The sequence below is a fragment of the Candida theae genome (assembly GCF_024610275.1).
Source record: "Candida theae strain CBS 12239 chromosome Unknown scaffold26, whole genome shotgun sequence".
Classification (NCBI taxonomy): Eukaryota; Fungi; Ascomycota; class Pichiomycetes; order Serinales; family Debaryomycetaceae; genus Lodderomyces; species Lodderomyces theae.
In genome coordinates this window covers 25,109-46,072 of record NW_026261319.1, presented here as the reverse complement: position 1 = coordinate 46,072, position 20,964 = coordinate 25,109, and the positions used below count along the sequence as shown (strand labels likewise).

The following is a 20,964-nucleotide window of genomic DNA, read 5'->3' as shown; positions in this document are numbered from 1 at the left end:
ATCAGCTATGTTGTGTACAGAGAGTAGGATTGAGATGGAGCCCAGCAGCCCCAAAAACACTCATCTATCAGGGGCTTGAACTATCTTAACTTCTATGAATCGAAAGAGCGTTAATTTTGGAAATTTAATTTTTTTCTTTTTTATATATATTTCCGAACAGTAGATTGTGGGGTACTTTTACCAGGAAAAAAAAAAAAAAAAAAAAAAAAAGGAGAATTCTTTTGGTATTTAAAAACTTCATGACGGTATGCTCTATGGATTTACAACAAAATCAAAGCAATTAATAATTGATAAAGATTATACTAAGGGGTGCCTATATTATAATACCTACTAGTCCGTAGATTATTTCTATATGGTCTTTTCCAGTAAAATAAACATCAAAAAAGGGGGACTTAGAAAAGCTACAATCGTAAAAAAAGGAAGAGTTCTTTTTTTGGGCATTGCTTTACATGGAGCCTTCTGTTGCGAAATACACCTTTTCTGTATATAGACTATTCTGGGCATGTGGTCTCTATTTCTATCTGGTTCAGTAAATGGTATCGGATTTGTCAAAAAAAAAAAATAGAGAGAAAAGGATCTGCTCAATGCAGCCTAATTCAATTTTGTGTTTTTTTCTAAAGCGCGTTACTGGATAATCATTTAACCTGAAGCCCCCAAAAACTGTTAACCACACTCGTTACACAGTGGCAAAGAAGAGAACAGAAATATACGGTTAGCTTGATATAAACCAGTGAGCTTGACCAACCCCTCTTTTCATCTTTTTGCAACTTATCCCCACTTGACTTCAGCTCGTTATAAATATGATAAAGGTTTCACTTATTCAAACATAATCCCATCTCCTCTGGTGTAAGCCAGTACCGAAAAAAAATGTCTTCAAACGCAAGTTCAATGGACCCTGAGAAGGGAATCACAAATTTACACTTGGAGGATGCCTCTACTCATTACCAACTAGACATCTCTGAAGAACACAAGCAATATCTTATTGCAAAACATCGAACATATGATTTACACCCACTACCAACTATGAGCAATGATGATCCTCTAAACTGGTCAAATGGAATGAAATTCTTGCAATTGGGGATGGTGGCATTCCACGGGTTTATGGGAACCTTTATGGCGTCAGGTATAGTTCCCTCATTTGGCAAGTATTCAGAGATTTTAGAAAAACCTGTCCCCACTGTATCGTATCTAACTTCTGCCCAAATTGTCCTCATTGGAACATTCCCTTTGGTATGGGTACCACTTATGCAAAGATATGGTAAAAGATTGTTGTTGATAATCTCGGCATTGGGCACCACGGCATTTACAATTGGTGCAGTTTTCAGTACTGATTACGGGACATTAATGGCAATGAGATGTTTACTGGCGGTATTTGTGTCTCCTGGTTTAGCCGTGGGTGGTGCCATTGTTAAAGAGACTACATTCAGTCATCAAAGAGGTTCAAGGAGTGGAATTTGGGCCATTTCAGTCAACTTGGGAACAATGTTTGGTGCTTTTCTAATGGGGTTTGTTGCCCAATATCAACATCCGAAATATGTACACGTTGTTTTCGCATGTGCAATGTTTGTGCTTGCAATTTGCTATTTGTTACTAGGCAAGGAAACATCTTTCAACCAAGTTGATATCAATAGAAACGAACCAAACAGATTTAAGCAATTGCAACCAAGAGTGATATTCCCAGAAAACACAATAAGACCACTAGACTTTATCGAACCTTTGCAATTCCTTTTCGTGCCAAGGGTATTCATTCCAGCATTTGGCTACACTATCATGTTTATGCATGGAAATATTGCCATGAACGTTGAAATCCCTCAAGTGATGGTCGGCAAGTTCGAACTTGGTCCACAGGCTTTGGGTTTGCAATTCCTTTCGTTTGTCATTGGAACTGTGATTGGGGAAGTTGGTGGTTACTTGTCGGATAGGTTGGTTGTTTGGGGCCATAGAAATAACAAAGGACCTAGTTTCAGATTGTGGATCACACACCCAGGTTACATCACGTGCATTGTAGGTTTGGTTGTGTTTGGCGTACAGTTGCAAAACATTGACCACTACAACATCACTCCCTTGATTGGTTGCGCAATAGCTGCTTTTGGTTTGCAGATTGGTACTTCTCCCATCATTGCTTACTGCATAGACACAGACCATTCCAAAGCAGTACAGATCAGTTTGTTTGTGACGTTCCTTAGACAATTGCTTGCTTTTATTGGTCCTTTTTATTATCCAAAGATGTTTGTTAATTTAGGTTTTGCAAAAGCTTATGGTATTATGGCAGCTCTTGTTGGAGCCTTTGGATGGATTGCAACTAGTTGCTTACAAGCTTATGAGCAAAGGCGTGGTAGATAAGAGTGTGTTTATTTTATTGAATCAATATTTTCTTTACAAAATTTTGCAACTTTTCCCCTCGCAGTTCCGATAATATGGAATACAGATTGATTTGAAGATTCCTGTTCAGTATTACTATTATTACTACACGTTGATATCAAGCATTGGCTCTATAGATTAGTGACACCAAAGTAAACCGGGAGCTATGCTCCCCGCCCCATCCCGATGTTTCCTTTTATAATAAATACGGTGCTATCTTAAGACTGACCCGTTTTTTATGGTTAATGCTACCCTCTATCACTCATCACGTTTTTCACTTTTCTTTTTTAGAGATCCTACAAGATATTACACTATCATCGTTATTATATTCATGCACGAGACTGCAATAGAAGAATATTCCAACACAAATTAATTTAGTGTGATACACTTTGGTTTCTTTTTTTTTTTTTTTTTTTGTATCTCTTTGGTGGAGATTTCCCATACACTTAGTGCGAGCTGTGGACAGAAATTTTCCAAAGAAGAAATCTTATTATTTGAGAGTTTGACATTGACAGCGCCGAGTAAATTTCTATAATACTTGAAACTTCAGTCAAAGCTAATCGAGGTTGGTGTTTCTTTTTCTTTTTTTTTTTTTTGTTTTTTTTTCTCTCTCTCTGAACGCCAAACCCAAATCCCAAATCCGAGGGTAGAGGGTTACACTGTTGGATCAAGATGTGAGGGGAGCACGGGTATTGCACCACTGCCAACGTTTGAGGCAGTTTCTAGTACAATGTTTTTGACGCGATGCATGTGTCTGCCAAGACTTTGTCTATTGAGGAAAAATAAGGTTTTGTATAGACAGACTCTCTTCTACCCCTCTTTCTCCCCCAATATGTAAAAGAAACTTAATATTGCGTGGTCAAACGTTTCTTTCTTGAAAATCCGAGCGCGTAGAACTATTTTTTTTTTTTTTTTTTCTCCCCCATTCCCCCACAAATTATAGTCCTCTCTTGTGCCAGCCTTATAACAGGTGTAAGGCTGCAAGGGGACTAAAAATGTGCCAACAAAAATGAACAAGTGTTGGTACTACTACAGCAAGAGAAGCCATGTCACACTAATACAAAAATCGAAAAAGAAAAGCCAAAACAAACTAAAATTGTTCTGTTATCACCCCATTGTCTTTGCTCCTTTCCTCTTCCCCTCCACTCTTACGATTTAGTCTTTACCAATGTACGATTCTCTATTGTTTTCTCGGAGTAACCCAACTAGAGACATCATGAGATTTAAGTGGAGGTATGTTACCCCACTATATAATCACCATATATAACTTGGCAACCCCTTCCACACCGTTCACAACAATTTTAATTCCTTTTCTCATACTTCATACAATGAAAGACAAAACAGAGGTAGAACATATTTCCCCCTATTCATCGAGCCACGATCACTTAGCCGATGATGACCACAATGACTTGTTCAATGAGAAACCAGACTTATCTTGGCCATCGATTAGACATTATTTTGCCACCAGAATACCCAACTTGTTAGACTTGCCCTTGTACCGTCAAGATAGGAAATGGTATCAAGTGGTGAACCCAATCCCCGGTTTGAAGGAGATGACAGCATTGAATTGGAATTTGTACGGGTTAGGGTTCCTCGCATGGTCATTGGACTCTATGGATTTCTTTTGTGTTTCGGTATCGGCTTCTGAAATTGCTGCCACTTTGAACGTGAGTGTTACCGATATCACTTGGGGTGTCACTTTGGTATTGATGCTTCGATCGGTTGGTGCTGTAATCTTTGGTATCGCAGCGGACAAGTTTGGAAGGAAGTGGTGTTACATTACAATATGTACTTTGTTTATTGCTGTTGAAATTGGTACTGGGCTTGTTCAAACTTATAAGCAATTTCTTGGAGTCAGAGCACTATTTGGAGTTCTAATGGGGGCAATGTATCCGATAGCTATGGTCACTGCAATTGAAGGACAGCCCACTGTGGCGAGATCTGTATTGTCAGGGTTGTTTTTGCCTGGTTACTCATTTGGTTACATTTTGGCAATGGTTTTCTATAGAGCGTTTGCCAACACTTACAAACCAGGTGAAGGTTGGAGGAGCTTGTTTTGGTTCAGTGCCGGATTGAGTGTGCTATTGATTGCTTGGAGGTTTGTGGTTCCCGAATCCCCCGATTTCATCAAGTTGAAAGAAAAGAAAAGGAGATTTAATGAGCGGAACAGGGTCAAACATAAACTTATTGACACTAGTGTCTTGCAAACACTAAAAACCGAGTGGTTACTATTCATCTATCTCGTGTTCTTGTACAGTGGCTGGAACTTCACCACCCATGGATCACAAGATTTATACGTCACCATGCTAACTAAGCAGTTTGGTGTTAGCTTAAACACAAAAACGGTGATTGTTGTTGTTAGTAATATCGGTGGTATAATTGGAGGTATCACGATGGGGTCCGTTTCAGAATTATTTGGACGACGCCTAACAGTCATCATTTGTATGATATGGTGTGGAGCTTTTGTCTACCCTTCCTTCTTCAACGCTAATAGAAACTGGTGGGCTTACGTCTTGTTGAATGGTGGTGTCATGGGAGCGTGGGGTATTTCGTCAGTGTACTTGTTAGAAGTCGTCAACAAGGCCAATAGGGCATTGATTTCTGGGTTAGCTTATCAGTTGGGTAATTTAGTCAGTTCTGCAAGTGCCACCATCGAGGCCCGTTTAGGAGAAAAGTTCCCACTTGAGGGCCATTCTGGTGGTGATGACTTGTACGACTATGGTAAGGTGATGTGTATTTTTTGTGGTGCTGTGTTTAGCTACATGATTATTTGTGTTTTGGTTGGACCAGAGAAGTTCCACAATAACTTGCATGTGACCGATGAAGATGAAGTCCTTGAAGAAGGCAGCAGTCAGGATGATTTAAAGTCTGATAGAAGGATGTAGTTGTTTATAATGAGAAATTGCGATTAGAGTCTATGTAAGAATACGAGATATCTTGCTAGTTAGTCTATTCCAAGGTGCTTTCTTGGGTTCTCAATGGCTACTCTTGTAATTATCCAGATCATAAAAGAATGGGTGCACTTTCTGCAGATACAGATGGTGGTGTATTTGTAGAATAAAATTATACAGGGCTGTTTGCGGAATCTTTTACTCGCTTTGTGGTTTCTGATAAACGGAACAGCGGAATATTTAGTAGATAAACACAGCTAAAAAAGCGCATCTAAGAAAATCAAAGATTGGCCCAAAATGGAAACCACCGTGGTAGAAAACCAGATCCATTGTTGTCCTAAAACATTGCATATAAAATGGAGGGCCACTCACCCCGCCTTGAGTCGACTTCATGCTGCGTGCCCCTACTCACTAGCAACCCTCAATCATGTTCGATCAAGAGCAACAACACATTATCCACGATGATTACCACTTTCCCCCAGGAACAATTCATCTTATCGATATGCACTCGGACTTGAATGTGCAAAAAGGCGACGGCAACATTATCTTACACCCACAACCATCATCCAACGTTAATGACCCGCTCAGATGGTCCAAAACGAAACGCAACTTGCAATTTGCATTGATTTGGTTCTGGTCGTTCATGTTGGCCCTCAATATCAATTTCATGACGCCCTTTTTTGCCGAGTGGGTTGTTGAATGGAAAACAACATATAATGAGCTAGGAGTTGCAGTTGCTCTAAGTTATTTAGGATTAGGCGTTGGTGTATTGTTTGTCCAACCAACCGCATTAAAATTAGGGAAGGTGTTTGTTTATAAATTGGGCACCGTACTTGCGATAGTCACATGCATTATAGGGTCACAATCTTCGAATGTAGGCTATTTCCACGCATTCAGTATATTGTCAGGTTTGGCTGCATCCCCCGTTGATACAGTGGTTGAAATGTCTGCAAATGATTTGTTTTTCAAACATGAAAGGTCCACAGCGTTTAGCTCATTGGTTTTGGCATTGTATGGCGGTACTGATTTAGGCCCTGTTGCGGCTGGATACATTGGTGATAGTATGGATTGGAGTTGGTGCTACTATATCTTGATTATCATTTTTGTGCCCTTGCTATTGTTGCAAATATTCTGGATGGAGGAGACTACCTTCAGACGATCCGAAAACGAGGAGGAGGAATTGGAAGACGAAATTATTGGTCAAGTTAAGTCGCATGAAACAACAAGATCTGGCAACTTGCACCCCAAAAAGCTCCACGACAAGATTGAAGCTGTAATTGAGTCCCATTCTGTTGACGAAGATCAAGTTAAACTCATCTATTGGCAAAAACACAAGTTATATCACACAAAACAAAATGATACTCGCTCTTGGCTAACCATTTTCATAAGGCCCGTTTACTTGGTTACCTTCCCAGCTATTCTTTGGAGTGGGTTAGTCTACGGGTTTCAAATGTTTTGGTTATCGCTTGCTGTGAATACCCAATCAGAGATATTCTCTGCTCCACCTTATAATTTCAGTATCGACAGTGTGGGGTTGATGACGTTGGGACTTTTCGTCGGTAATGTTATTGGAATGTTTTATGGCGGACCATTTGTCGACTGGTTTGCTATCAAAATGGCCAAACGTAACAATGGTATATTGGAACCAGAACATAGGCTACATACTATGCTATTACCAACGATCTTGAACGCAGGTGGAATTTTGGCGTACGGTTTAGGGGCTTACTATGGCAGTCATTGGGCTATACTAGTTGTTGTTGGTCTAGGTTTGATGGGATTTGCAATGAGTTCATCAGGTGGAATTTGTTTGGTGTATGCTGTTGAATGTTATGACAAGTTGGCGAGTGAAAGTTTGGTGTTGATTTTGTTTATTAGAAACATGATTGGAATGGGATTCTCGTTTGCGATATCACCCTGGATTGCGGCACAAGGTATGTTGAAAACTACATTCACCATGTTTGCACTTTCGGTGGTTGTTAATGGGTCGTACATTTTCATGGTATGGAAGGGAAAGGATATTAGACGCTGGTCACAAGCTCGGTATGGAAAGATTACTGTCCCCTCATACGGAGACATCTTTAGGAGAAAGAATTAGAGGGTAGTGAGAGCTGCGTGAGTGTGAAGTTGCTACATATTGTGAAAATGCAAATGGGTTCTAAATTAGGCTTAGGCAAGTTTACATGTTAATGGAGAACGTTGCTTGGTTAAAGCACTATTTATATGTATTTCCAATCTAATAAGAACAGTGGTCCTTTTCTCAATCGTAGTAATCGTCGTCGTCAGATTCAAACCCTGATGAATAACTCAGGATGATGTTACTTATATCCTCGACCAACTCCGCTTTATCTCCAATCACATCATCGAGGTTCAATCGTAAGTTTTGTATTATTATCTTGCGAGTCTTGAGATACTCTTTGATTCCATTGTGTATATTGAACTCGATGTGAAATTTGCTCAGCTTGTTTGTTAAAATGTTGGGAAATGTGTCAATTTTGGCAAATTGGGACATGTACGGGTTTGTGTAGATGTTTGTTGGGGTATCCTCATCATTGGATGATGATAAGCCCATTGCCTCCAGTTCCTTCTTATCGTTCATAATGTAGTTTCTGTTTATGTATCTTGCATTTGCGCAAGATTTAGAAACACCCAAATTCATCTCCTGTGGGGGGATATGCTGAGTCAATGTTGATAAATCACGCACTTTCGTCAAGTCAATATCCATCATCAATCCGTTCATTCCAGCAGTGGCATCGCCTTCACCAACAAGCTTGACTTCGTTTACAATTTTCTTAGCCTCATCCCCGCGTAATAGATTTTCTTGCATATGTAACATATTCACCTGATTAAGGTATTGATTGTTGATGCCCCAAATCAGGTTAATGAAAAGGGCAGGGATAGATGAGGTATGCCAGATTGAGTTTGTATCTAGGCCATTAATCACTGATGAATTGTAATCGGGGGATAAGGGGATGAATAGACTCAGTGATTTATAAAGTTCAACAAACGACTTTATTTGTGACACTTTATCAATGATGGACAATTTATCTCCTTTCCTGTGTAGTGCATGGTTGAATTGTCCATAAATCCATACATTTTCCTTATTATTGAAAAACTCATCTTGAACAAGCTCAATCATTGATGTCGTGAACCCACTCCATGAATCATCAATTGTGGTGCCCACTTGTAGTCCCTGCAAATTGTCACACTTTTCTAACCAGTATCGGAAGTTTTCCAACGATTCAGATTCAACCGATTTGAATTCGTGTTGGCCAGTTGAAAAAGTATGGAATTTTTGTGCTGGTAGGTTATAATTTGATCCGAAATCGTTGTATTTGTGCTGATATGATGGCAATGTGAGTATCGATCTTGGATTGTATATGAGTTTGTTGAAATCGGTCCAATACTTGGTGTTTCCCGTATTCAACAACGATCCATCAGTTTTACCCTGATCCAAGCTTTTCTGATAATCATTTTTTTGCAATTGCGTGCCTACTTGTGGTTGTTGATTGACTACAGGCATGTTCAAATGTGGCACTTCTTCAGCATATTCGTATTTGTTGAATGCTCCTAGGCCACCTCGTAGATCAAATAGAAGTGCTCGTGGGTAGTAATTGGCTGTGGATGAACCATTGGTTGATGTTGCTGACCTGTATAAAAATGTTGATAATTGATGATTGAGCTTGGCGTCTTTTGTATAAGGTACCTGAGATTCTTGAAAGTTGTATAGGTGTGTTGTTGTACAATTAGAGAACTGGCCGTAGGATATATTGATAATTTCACTCATTTGTTGTGTATAGAGACAGCCTCAGCATAGTGCAATGTTGTAGTGAAATGCAAGTTTTTGCTTATCGCTAATAAACTGGAGGAGAGAGATGACTGAAGTCACGTGAAAACATACTGCATACAGAACAAGACGCATGCTACCAATTAAATTTGTTAAAAAATGATTTGTAGACAGGACAGAGAAAAGGATGTGAGTAACATAGTGACGGATTCGAGCTTGTTGAAATAAAGCTGCAGGTATAAATCGTGTTTAAAAGTAACTTAAATAAGGTTTAATTCTGATACAATTTTGAATCAAAGGGAGATTTTTGACACGCGTATTTATTTATTTACAATTACGTAATCAAAAGACCAAAAGAAGAAAAAATAAACCAACTCACACGTACTACGAGAGAGAGAGAGAGAGAGAGAGACATCGGCAGAAAAAGGAATAAAATTTACACTGTTAAAATCATTGACCGATTGGAAGCTATTAGCAGTACACACACATAAACCACTCTCACATACATTCGCAAACACATGGACAGGGAAGATTCATTTGATGCTGGTAATACCACAGTTGTATCTATACCACGTAGTGTCTTGATTGCAGAAGACAGACTTGTTGAGGAGCCTGCAGTTGATAAAGACTTGAAACAAGAACATCATCAATTACACCAAGAAAAGCAGAAAGGGGGAGCGGAAAATGGGGAAGTAGGAGAAGAAGGAAATAATATTTTAGATTCCCAGATCAATAAACCTCAAACAACAACAAGCACCAAAACAGGTGGCATTGCACAAGCTGCGCACTCACCATCAATTTCTTCCATATCTTCATTAGAAAGTGATAGCTCAACTAGTAAACTTATCCAATCTTTTTCCAAGACTAAGTTGACTGATAGTAACAAGGAAAACCAACCGCCACCACCACCGCTACCACTGCTCTTGGGAACTGACGCGCGCACAAACAATATGACCAATGACTGGGAGAGACCAGCCCTAATTGCTACATCCACTGAAAATAATGTCAGTGACAACAACAACAACAACAACAACAACAACAACAGCAGCAGCAGCACCACTACTACTTTCACAACAGAAACAACCAAAGTGACCAAATTGCCTCAATCAGTAGCTTCCAAAACAAATTTTTATAATGACTTGAATAGCAGAGATATAAACTCCTCCGTCTCCATCACGAGCAAACAACCACCACCACAACAAAGGAAGAAACCTGTTAAATTTACCGTGAGAAAAGTATCACATGAAGCTATTAGTTCTCCGTCTTCACCTTCACCTGATGCAGTGTCCAATGGGTATAGTCATAGCAGACAGAGCAGCAATGGCGGCCATCAGTACAAGAATAATACCTATAAATCGCCAAATCCAAGTAGAGATTACAGCTCATCATACCCGTCGCAATATCGAGTTGCCTCGTCGCAGTCACACTCAAACACACACTCCCACTCACCACAATTGGGAAAAACTAGTCCTACTATTGCCACTTCACCTTCAGTAGACACGCACGAGTTGGAAACACGCAAGAAATTATCAGCAGCACAACACAAATACGACCAATACGAGACAAGAATAGTCAAGATTGATAAAGAAATACAGTTTTTAAGTAATTTGCTTCCCCCATATACTGTTGATGTGGATTATACCACTAGAGTCAAGATTCAACGGGCAATTGACAAGTTGCGTGGGAAGCAGGATGAATTGGCTAGAAAGAAATATGGCTTGGGTATTACTATCAGTCGACTCTGGCGTGCTACTGAAGGAAGTGAAATATGGGTTAGGAAAGTGGATTAAAAGTGCGGGGAGCTCGGGGAGAAATGTATGTTAGTGCAATAGTAGTTATTCAGAAACTCGTATCCTTTCTGTACAGTTCAGCATTGATCTTTTTTCTTCGATTCTGTGTTGAAATAAGTTATCGTTTATAAGTAGTATTTATAGAGAGATATTGAAATGATTTGGATGGAGATGTATAGAGTGTACGGGTGAATGTAAAAGAATGGCTAAAAGTATGCGGTGTCATGTGACTATGGAGTTGTAAGTCCGAAAAGATGTTAAACTACACACAATAAAGTATGCAGTATTTCCAATCACACGCGCAACACAAAGTGGAGAATATTTGCTTCTGTATATAAGTAAAATCACACATAATCAATTTAAATTTTTCTTGGTGGACAGTTAACAAATTCAAATTCACACTGTACAACTATATCAAATCATTTTTTATCTATTTTAACTGTAGCGGGGGAAGGGGGAAGGGGAAAGACATATATATTGCAGGAGACAAATCTTTTGAAATTGTGGTTCTGTTTAACAAAGGTTTTGTAGCTTCATTTCAAGAAGGAGGTTGATTCTTCCTCCCTCTTTTTTTCATCTAACTCTGTGTGCGGTAGGATCATCAAAATAATCAGCCTTGCATATATCTTATATATGGATGCGGTAGCGCAACGCAATACATATACATATATATTCATTTTCTCTTTAAAAGTGCTTGCACATAATCCGTATAGTCAATGTGAGGAATGAAAAGTTTTAGGATAATGTATTTGCTGATTAACTACACTATAAAACTTTATATTTCGTCTTAGATCGTTCTTTCAGTGTGTAGCAGCTATATGGAGACAGACAGAATCAGAAACAAAAGAAAAAAGAACATACAACAAAATAGTTTTAAAGGGTGGAAAAGGGAAAAATAAAAGACAAAAAATTAAAAATTATTAAATAAAAAATAAAAAATAAAAAATAAAAAATAAAAAATAAAAAAAAGTAAAGAGTTGAGCGACAACAGCACAGCACAGCATAGCACAGCACACAACGCACGCAGACAAAACACCGTATTAACTTAATAAACCACTTTAACTAGCAGTACAGAAGCAGCAGCAGCATCAGTTGCAGTAGCAGAACAACTAGATCCAACAGAATTAAACAACCTACACTCATAACCATTAGAGAGATTCAACTACTTTACATCACTCAGACAATCTCCTCCTGATTGTCCCACACCAACAATCAAATAGGTACTACATTTTACCCTGTTTCATCCACCAACAAAACTTTCCAATAAGAGATTTAGATAGCAGGTCCAACCATTCGGTATTACTTTCATTATTATAACTGCCACGGCCAGATTATTATCAAAACTGCAACAACATCACCATTTATTATAGCTGGATTTACACGTCACTTTTTCAATCAGTCACAAGATCTCTCTAACTTTACGTCACGTCACGTCACGTCACGTAACCTCAAGTCACATCCTTGTTAAAGTTTTCATAATAGATCTCACATAGATTTACCCCATTAAAGTTACCCTATTCACCATATTACTAGCATCTATTTTGAATGAGTAAGACTTCTAGATTTCATTCATCTTCAGATTATTCAGATCATTCTTTAACAAACTCAGTGACAACAACGGACGAAAATAACTCATTTACTGATTACAACGATGAAGAAGAAAATACTCCTATGACTAACAACTCATCAGCATCAGATTCCCAAAGTGACGAGTCAATATCGAAAAATCCTCAACAAAGCACTGCTAAACCAAAGGCACCATCTTTCAAACCACCGTCGTTTACTTTGGGAAAAGATCAACCACACAAGGCATACCCAGGGGTGGGGGTGGCCACAATCACATCTAACAAAAGAGTTGCATCACCATTATCTCAATCACCGGTATTGAAAGCAGTACAACCTCAGCATCTTCCCGCATCCAGTGGTATATGTCCTTTACCACCGCCACAACATCGGCTTGAAAGCAACAAGAAAACCCCATCTTCAGAACAATTTGCCCCATCACCAATTCCCAAATTAGACACTGTGCAGTCTACACTTCAGCAAAACCTACATCACAATGACAATTTACAAGATCTTTTGAAGTTTCCCACAGAGTCGTCGCATGCTTATTCATATGCTCATTTATCTCCCAACTCATTGGCACTTCGACTCAATGTATTGAAACGTTCACTAGAAATTTTAAAAGATCGGCCTGAATTGTTCAAATCTATAACTAATCAGGACAATTTCGACGAAGAATCAACACCGCTACAAAAATCCATAACTAGTACAATTTTGGATGACAGTGCGCTAATGGAATCATCTGCACAGGGGACAACAGCTGGTGTTTTCACTCACCCGAACCATAGTGCAGATTATATAAATGACATATCTTCACCTACCACTGCTTCTTTTTCCATGGATAAGAAAAAGTATAAACTTCAATCAAATGCATCGTCAGCGGCTTTGGCAGCTTTATTCAAACCTTCATTACAAAGATCGGATAGTCTCCCCAATGTAACTAGAGAAACACGAAAGTTTTCAGCACCGCCGAATTTGCAACCCGATACAATCAGTGAGAAGAATAAGAAGAAAACGCAACAGTTGAAACATCAACAACAACAACAACAACAAGAATCAGTAGATGACTATAAAGATATTATTAGCCTACTAGAGCATGACTTGGACTCCTTGATGGAAAACACACAAGTTGCCACATCACTACATGATTTATCACTCTCGACACATGAGGATCAAAACAAAATCAAGTACGACATTTTGAAAAAGAAGTTGATTTATGCCTTGGCTATGCCGTTTGTTGAAAACTCAACCAAGACTTCTGAGTTGTTGGAGAACAGCATAAAAGAGGATCCAACATCTACGGCTTCACCAATGAAGACTACGTTTTCGACAGTTGCATTATCAGAGCTTGCAAGGATTGATCAAATGAACAACAACAAAACAACGACTCAATCGCCATTAACTCCGACATCTGCATCGAAACAAGAACAGTTTAATGCTAAACGGCCATTCAATTCCATGCTCACAAGCAAGTATTCATCACCACAATCGGTGTTTACTGTTGAGGCCGACTTGCCATGGTCAGTGAAGGCTGCAAACGATTTGGCGTGTCTCATGTTTGGAATTTCAAAAACAACAATTAAAGCGTTGACGTTGATGGATTTGATTGCACCACAATTCCGTGACTTTGTCTTATCAAGAATAACCGAGTACACTTTTGAAAATAGCCGCAAGGATTCTATATTGTTTGCTGGAGAAATTGTTGCCATTGTTCGACCTGGTGATCAAAATTATTCATGGACTTCACTTTGGGCTAAGAAAAAGGGTAATTTGATTATTTGTATGTTTGATCAGATACCGTGCGATGCATTTGATGTGATTATTCTGAGTGCTGGTGGTGTCAAGGATAATGGATTTTTTGGCAACTCTTATACTATTGATAGCTTTCATGAAATTGCTGGCAACTTGATTTCAGCTCATGGACTAGATGCGGTCAGGAAATTGGGTGACTTTAGTGACACCATGAGTAATGAATTGATGAATTATAGGTCGAAATCAGCTGGCGACGATGTTGAGAAAAGCGCAGCTCATGATAGTGAGTTTATCAACCACACAAGGTACTTTACTGTACAAGTTGACCAGGGAAGCGAAAGCATCCCGTGTGCCATTACGTCAACAGCCCTTTTATCGAATGACGATACCAAGTCACAAATCAAATTGAAAATCCATTCGATGCCATACATCGCTGGTATATTTGTCTTGAATGCAACCGACTTTACCATCTTATCGTGCAACAACGCAATAGCTAAGAATTTGTTTGGTAGATCGGCAAAGTATTTGCGCAATCGTGGCATTGACGAATTGATACCAAACTTTACAAAGATATTGCATGTTGGTCTTGAAAAAAACGTGGAAACTTTTCAAGTTGTCAATGGATTGGTGTTGCCTGAACATTTCTTTAGGAAATACGATTCAGTCATAAAGTATCAAGAACAGTCTACCAAAGAGAATGAATCTGAAGAAGATATTTTTTTCAAGTGTCCTGGAATTGAAGGTAAACATCGTGATGGGAAAACTTTGTATGTCGATGTTCAAGCTCGTGTGTCTACGGAAAATGCCTTGATCTTGTGGGTGACTTACTCACGAGGAAAGAGGGATTCAAGCTTACCGAATGAGTTTGAAGCGTTGAGCTCCTCGACTTCGTCGATGTCGTTGGCTTCCACCGATGATCAATCGGTGGGGTCAGTACCTTCGCGTACACAAACACAGTCAAACTTGTTGAATCTGGGCGAAGGAGTACAGCTTCATTCCCATCACATACCACCGCTCACCACACAGGCACAACCACAGGCACAACCACAGGCACAACCACAGGCACAACCACAGGCACATGCACATGCACAACCACATGCACAGGCACAGGCGCAGGCACAGCAGCAGCAGCATCTCTTACACCCCCACCATGCGGCAATTGCTCGTACCAGAACTCATACTGGTGGGTCGACCGCATCTGTCAACAATATCCCATCCCAACGTAAGTTGTTCGAAGATGGTAAAGAGGAGGATTTGTTGGAGTTCTCGCCAAGGGAAGTGACACGGTCACTGAGTACTCGGAGAGTGAAAACTCTGTCTTTTGCTGCGCCCATGTCTGGATTGGACAGTTTTATCTACAAGAAAACCAAAGCTGATGAGATTAGAGACACCAGTACTGCAAAATCCCAAGATACCGAATCTATTGATCTGAGGGATATGGTGACTCCTGATGATTTAGATTACAACATTTCCTCGACGGTGTATTCTGAGGAGGAGATTTTGGCATTGGAGAATAAATCGCTATCTACAATCCAAGCCGAATCAACACACTGGCCCAAAGCTGTTGGGTTGGCCAGACGCACAAAAAAGTTTTCCGAATTCAAAATTATTAAACAAATGGGTGAAGGTGCTTATGCCAAAGTTGTCTTGGCTCAGCATAAAGAAGATCCAGTATACAAAATTATCATCAAGTGTATTGACAAGGAGCGTATTCTTGTTGATACGTGGGTACGTGATCGGAAATTAGGCACCATCCCCAGTGAGATTCAAGTTATGGCCTTCTTAAATTCAGAGCCACATCCAAACATTGTCCGCATACTTGATTTTTTTGAAGATCTGAAGTACTATTACCTTGAAACCCCCATTTTTGGGAACCCGCCCGCGATTGATTTATTCGATTTCATCGAAGTGAAGAAGGACCTTTCGGAATATGAGTGTAAATTCATCTTTAAGCAGATTGTATCGGCAGTGTACCATTTACACAAGGAGGGCATTGTACATCGCGACATCAAGGATGAGAACATCATTGTTGATGAAAAGGGGTTTATCAAGTTGGTTGATTTCGGGTCGGCTGGGTATGTCAAACAGGGCCCCTTTGATGTGTTTGTGGGCACTATAGATTATGCGTCTCCTGAAGTGTTGCGAGGTGAGAAGTATGAAGGAAAACCTCAGGATATTTGGGCATTGGGGATCTTGTTGTACACGATGTTGTATAAGGAGAATCCATTTTATAATGTGGATGAGATCTTGGAGGGTGATTTGCGGATCCCGTATGTTGTGGGTGAGCTGAGTTTGTCGCTCGTAAAGCGGATTTTGGTGCGTGATGCGGATAAGAGACCTACGATTACTGATATTTTTGAGGATGATTGGTTAAAGTTTTAGAAGTTGGCGAAGAGAGGGAGAAAGAGGTGGCGAGATTTCGTGTATAGATATAGGCTTTTGCATTATAATTTAGAATACTTTAGAATTAGATATACAGAGTGATTTAGCCGTGCATTTGGGAAATCATACAGATTTATATATATATATACATGGGGAGTGGAAGTGGGAGTGGGAGTGGGAGTGGAAGTGGGAGTGGGAGTGGGAGTGGAAGTGGGAGTGGGAGTGGGAGTGGAAGTGGGAGTGGGAGTGGGAGTGGAAGTGGGAGTGGGAGTGGGAGTGGAAGTGGGAGTGGGAGTGGGAGTGGAAGTGGGAGTAGAAGCGGTTGCTATGTTCACCTTAACCAAAGGTAATACCATTTCCGACTTTCTCTTTGTCTCCTTTCTTCTTCCTCAACCCGCTTTACTCTCTCCTGCTCTTCCCTTTGCCTCGCTATTTCATATTGGTCTTCAATCTTAACTTCAACTGGTTTACCATCCTCACCGACATTCTTATCACGATAAATGGCAACCATGGCAATGAAAACAATCAAGTAAATGCAAAATTTAGTAGCTGGGTCCATTTTCTTATAATCAAACTGATCAATCCTCACTGGCGTTTCACTCAACTTCACCATCTCCAATGGCTTCACCACATCAGTAGGAGCTGGGTCCACTTTGCGTATTTCACTTGGTACACGGAAAGGTAAATCCAAAGGTGCCGAATCGGGTTGGCTCCAATTGGTGAAATGTTCACGAACACCCCAATTCCCATACGAGATATAGTACCCCAACAATTTATCCTTGCGTTGCAACTTGTGCCAGTTCTTGTCGTACTTCAGTTGCAACTCCGCCACGACTTGGCCCTGGTGCAAGAGCGACAAGTGTGGGAATAGTTGTGGGTTGGCGTATATGGGACTGGTGTCTATGGGTTGAGTGGCATCGTCAGACGAGGATGATGATGATGGGTCGGATGGTGATAATAGTGATCCAACGTCTTTTAGGGACTGGAGTGCGAGTTGGGCTGCTTGGGCCTTTTTTTCCGGTTGGGAATTGGTTGTTGATGAGGATGATGTTGTGGCTAGTCTTCTGAACGTGAATAAGGACATGGGTAGATGATGCAGTTGGTGTCTATTTTTGATACTGGCGTGTTTGAACTTGAACTTGAAATTTTCTTTCCTTTTTTTTTTTATTTTTCATTGAGGATTTGATTACGTACTGTATTACAAACCAAGTTGGAAGTTTGGTTGCAAATTCATACTATGCACTGTATATATTTGTGGGAGCCACATTACGGTGAACTGAAGATACCAAAAGGTAACCAGGGCTGTGTACTTGGGGTAAATACCATCAATGAAGTGACAGTTTCGCGATTTATACAGCATGAGTGCAGTGTCCATAGTGTACATAAATCTCTACATGCAGTATTTTTACACCCACCCACTTTTCTAACTGTTCACAACCAATTCTCATACATTTATATTACGCATATTCACCAACTCTTAGTGGGTATTGGGTGTGACCTTGTGGCCTAGTTGTACCGATAAGTAGTAAGAGTCAATACAGGTGGACACTAAATTGTAAGTTATTGAGTGTGGATAAAAACAACTATTAAACTGGGTAGAGATACTAAAGAATTGCAAACCAAACTAGCTTCAAAGCACCTTCAATATTGTGCTTTACCGAGACAAATTAACGAATCGGGAAATCGGATGTAGTTTTATGGCTTTTGAAACTGTTAGAACAGCCCCTTCTATGTTTTCTCATCGTTCACCTGGTTACCGACAGTCGACTCTTCATCAACACGATGAGAATTATAGTCTCTATCCTTATTGGCATCAACACCAGTGCTAAAGCCAGTACAACTCTTTACACTCGATGCTGTATCAGCATTGAACAAGGTTCCCCAAACGTAAGTTGTCTTCTGCAACAAATGTCTACCTCCAAAGGTTTTAGCTTCTGGGATTAAACTGTGCTGGTAGAACACGGCAAGTTCTGTATTAAGCACAACGTAATTCAATATCGAGAACGCCAAAATTGCTTGATTAGCACGACAAGTATCAATTGAGTCTCGCATATAAATCGATTCATTACAATTTTTGGGGAAATCAGCAGTGACAGCAACCCAAGCGGCAAGGTAAAGGGCCCAAAGTATAACTTGACAAGTCAAAACGAGAACAGTTGGAGTTTGACCGGCAAACACGCTTGGTGCAATGAATGCAACATATGCTAACCAGATGATATCAAGGATGGCAACAACCAAGTTGAGAGTGACGCTGGGGATGTTGGAGTTATAGCCTGCTAAAACACCGGCACTGAGGCCCAATACAACGACACTGAACAAAAATTCAGCTGATCTCAAGATAATGCTGACTGTTTTTCTTGTGATGGCCATGACAAATGATCTTTATTAATAAATAAATTTGTAGATAAAATCGTATTTGTAGATATGATTGTAATTAGTGACGTTTTTAGGGAAGCGAAATATACGGCTATATATATATATATATATGGCAATGAGATGGTCAACCACAACGAATTTGAAATAAATTAATGAGAGAGTGTTCAGGGTCGTTTGTTGGCTGTGCATCCAAATAAATGACTAAGAAGAGTCAACAATGGAATCACACTTTAATGTGGTTGGGAAACGTACTGCGGCCCTTCTCTTACACGGCGTTAGGAGTTTAATTCCGAACACACATGGAGTTTGTGGATTCTGCGCAAAAACAATGGCGTCTCCACCAAGGGCTTCATGAACGCCGTGTGCTCGTGATAAGAATAAGTTGCGCGCGGCGGCTAATGCAGGCGACTAGAAAAATAAACAATATCAAAGTAAGGGCACATAATCTTTTAACTTTTTTTTTTCTTGGCATTTCCTGGGTTGCAACTGTGTGATTCCAGATGATGATGGGCTAAGGCTATGTAGAAAGATAAGCAGGTAGGGAAGCTTGGACATGGGCGCCACACCTTTATTCAATAAAAACGGTGAATCTGACTGTAACTAGCTGTTCCCCGCTAAATCATTACATCTCCTAGCCAGCAGATAGATGGGAACTCAGAGACTTTACTGGGATTACGTCATCGTGTTTCGATTATCACCCTCTTAAAGTAATGAGATACGAAATATACCAGACAATACGGCCAAGAAATTTATCCTTTTAAACAATACAAATAACTTTCCACGTGCAGAACAACAAAGCTTACGAGGGCTCCATGAAGAATAGAAAACTGGTAATGGAAAAGACGGTCAAAGCAAGCAGTAAGTCTCCAGCAGAACTTTCACCGCGGACACTATGCGCTACTAGAGCCATTAAATAACGAAGTTTGAAATGCCCCATCGAGTTGAGTTTTCCATTTATTCATGAAGAAGTAATACCTTTCCATACTTTTGGAACGATATGGGGAAGGATTAATGGAAAAAGGGGTCACAAAAGTGGTATTGATTCTGTGTGTATAAATAAAAAAAGGCTGCATACATATCATACCATTATGAGGGCCACTGTGGTCGATTAACGAGTAACGTCATTTAATAGGTTTAGTAATGTCTGAATGAGAGCAAGCGTGTTCTATCATCAACATTATCTACGTCATGAAGTTTTCCATTATTTTTATTGTCACTCGCAACCACTGCCTTTGCAAGTGAAGAAGTATGTCGAGGACTATACCATTTCGACACAGACGAAGTGGAACGGGACTTTGACCTGATGGTCCAACGATCATATGAGCGTACAGAGTCATAAATCAAGTCCCATAACCCAGCGTTGAATGATTATTTCAAATTCACACCGTGGATGTACGCAAGACTAGAACCGTACACAAAGCAGATGTATGATGTGGGCATAAAAGTTTCGGAGTCTACAAGCTACAGCCTAGAGCAAATTGATGAAGCAGCTCTCAGGACAAAGGATAGTTAAAGACAGCGATGGGGTCCACATTATCTATTATTGCATTTGAGCAAACCAGAAACAAGAGCAGGCTGCTCAACGAAAACCATTTGATAAAATGGTAAGCTTAGCATCGGAATTTAAACCTGCGATTGAATCTGAAAATAGGCAAATCAGTACCTGACAATCAAGATACCAGTTTCAAGGGTCTTAATTGAATACTTTGCTTTAGAATAGGTAAAATATATACCGTCCATGACTTCCCTTGTAGGCATGTAATTCGTGCATAGAAGGTTTAAGTTCTGGTTCAATAGTGACTTCTCTAGGGGCTGGGTAGGACATGATGAGTTTTGAAGTTTCACTAGGTAACAACTCAAGCACGTTCCTTTACTGCGACTGACATCAGGGATAAATCATGTGGGCGTCATGTCATTATCGAGAGACTCCACATGTTGATATAAGCTGTGGTAAAAAACAGAGTTTTTGTCTGCGAAATCATTTTTTTTTTTTTTTGCGTGAACCAATTTTGAGAAAAGAGTTACTGGTGCCCACAAGAGAATTCTTTTACGTTGTCCACAGGTC

The 20,964-nt window shown here is 39.9% G+C and overlaps 8 protein-coding genes across 8 annotated transcripts; 5 read left to right on the top strand and 3 right to left on the bottom strand. All coding sequences in view use genetic code 12, as the record gives it.

Annotated features, from left to right (window-relative positions):
• Nucleotides 1–867: 867 nt before the first annotated feature.
• On the top strand, nt 868–2,343 carry KGF57_000021 (uncharacterized protein; the record flags this gene model as incomplete). The annotated part of the gene is made up of 1 exon (XM_051751374.1): nt 868–2,343. One exon carries the CDS (start codon nt 868–870, stop codon nt 2,341–2,343), a length of 1,476 nt encoding a protein of 491 aa, XP_051611440.1.
• A 1,346-nt stretch (nt 2,344–3,689) lies between these two features.
• On the top strand, nt 3,690–5,246 carry JEN1 (Jen1p; the record flags this gene model as incomplete). Its single annotated transcript, XM_051751263.1, has 1 exon — nt 3,690–5,246. One exon carries the CDS (start codon nt 3,690–3,692, stop codon nt 5,244–5,246), a length of 1,557 nt encoding a protein of 518 aa, XP_051611439.1.
• A 433-nt stretch (nt 5,247–5,679) lies between these two features.
• On the top strand, nt 5,680–7,347 carry KGF57_000019 (uncharacterized protein; the record flags this gene model as incomplete). Its single annotated transcript, XM_051751153.1, has 1 exon — nt 5,680–7,347. The coding sequence occupies one exon, from the start codon at nt 5,680–5,682 to the stop codon at nt 7,345–7,347; it is 1,668 nt and encodes a 555-aa protein (XP_051611438.1).
• Nucleotides 7,348–7,509: 162 nt separating this feature from the next.
• On the bottom strand, nt 7,510–9,036 carry KGF57_000018 (uncharacterized protein; the record flags this gene model as incomplete). The annotated part of the gene is made up of 1 exon (XM_051751043.1): nt 7,510–9,036. One exon carries the CDS (start codon nt 9,034–9,036, stop codon nt 7,510–7,512), a length of 1,527 nt encoding a protein of 508 aa, XP_051611437.1.
• Nucleotides 9,037–9,554: 518 nt separating this feature from the next.
• Nucleotides 9,555–10,826, top strand: KGF57_000017 (uncharacterized protein; the record flags this gene model as incomplete). The annotated part of the gene is made up of 1 exon (XM_051750932.1): nt 9,555–10,826. The coding sequence occupies one exon, from the start codon at nt 9,555–9,557 to the stop codon at nt 10,824–10,826; it is 1,272 nt and encodes a 423-aa protein (XP_051611436.1).
• Nucleotides 10,827–12,371: 1,545 nt separating this feature from the next.
• On the top strand, nt 12,372–16,523 carry FUN31 (serine/threonine protein kinase; the record flags this gene model as incomplete). Its single annotated transcript, XM_051750821.1, has 1 exon — nt 12,372–16,523. One exon carries the CDS (start codon nt 12,372–12,374, stop codon nt 16,521–16,523), a length of 4,152 nt encoding a protein of 1,383 aa, XP_051611435.1.
• Nucleotides 16,524–16,854: 331 nt separating this feature from the next.
• KGF57_000015 (uncharacterized protein) lies at nt 16,855–17,607 on the bottom strand (the record flags this gene model as incomplete). Its single annotated transcript, XM_051750711.1, has 1 exon — nt 16,855–17,607. The coding sequence occupies one exon, from the start codon at nt 17,605–17,607 to the stop codon at nt 16,855–16,857; it is 753 nt and encodes a 250-aa protein (XP_051611434.1).
• A 644-nt stretch (nt 17,608–18,251) lies between these two features.
• KGF57_000014 (MARVEL domain-containing protein) lies at nt 18,252–18,893 on the bottom strand (the record flags this gene model as incomplete). Its single annotated transcript, XM_051750600.1, has 1 exon — nt 18,252–18,893. The coding sequence occupies one exon, from the start codon at nt 18,891–18,893 to the stop codon at nt 18,252–18,254; it is 642 nt and encodes a 213-aa protein (XP_051611433.1).
• Between the last annotated feature and the right edge of the window lie 2,071 nt (nt 18,894–20,964).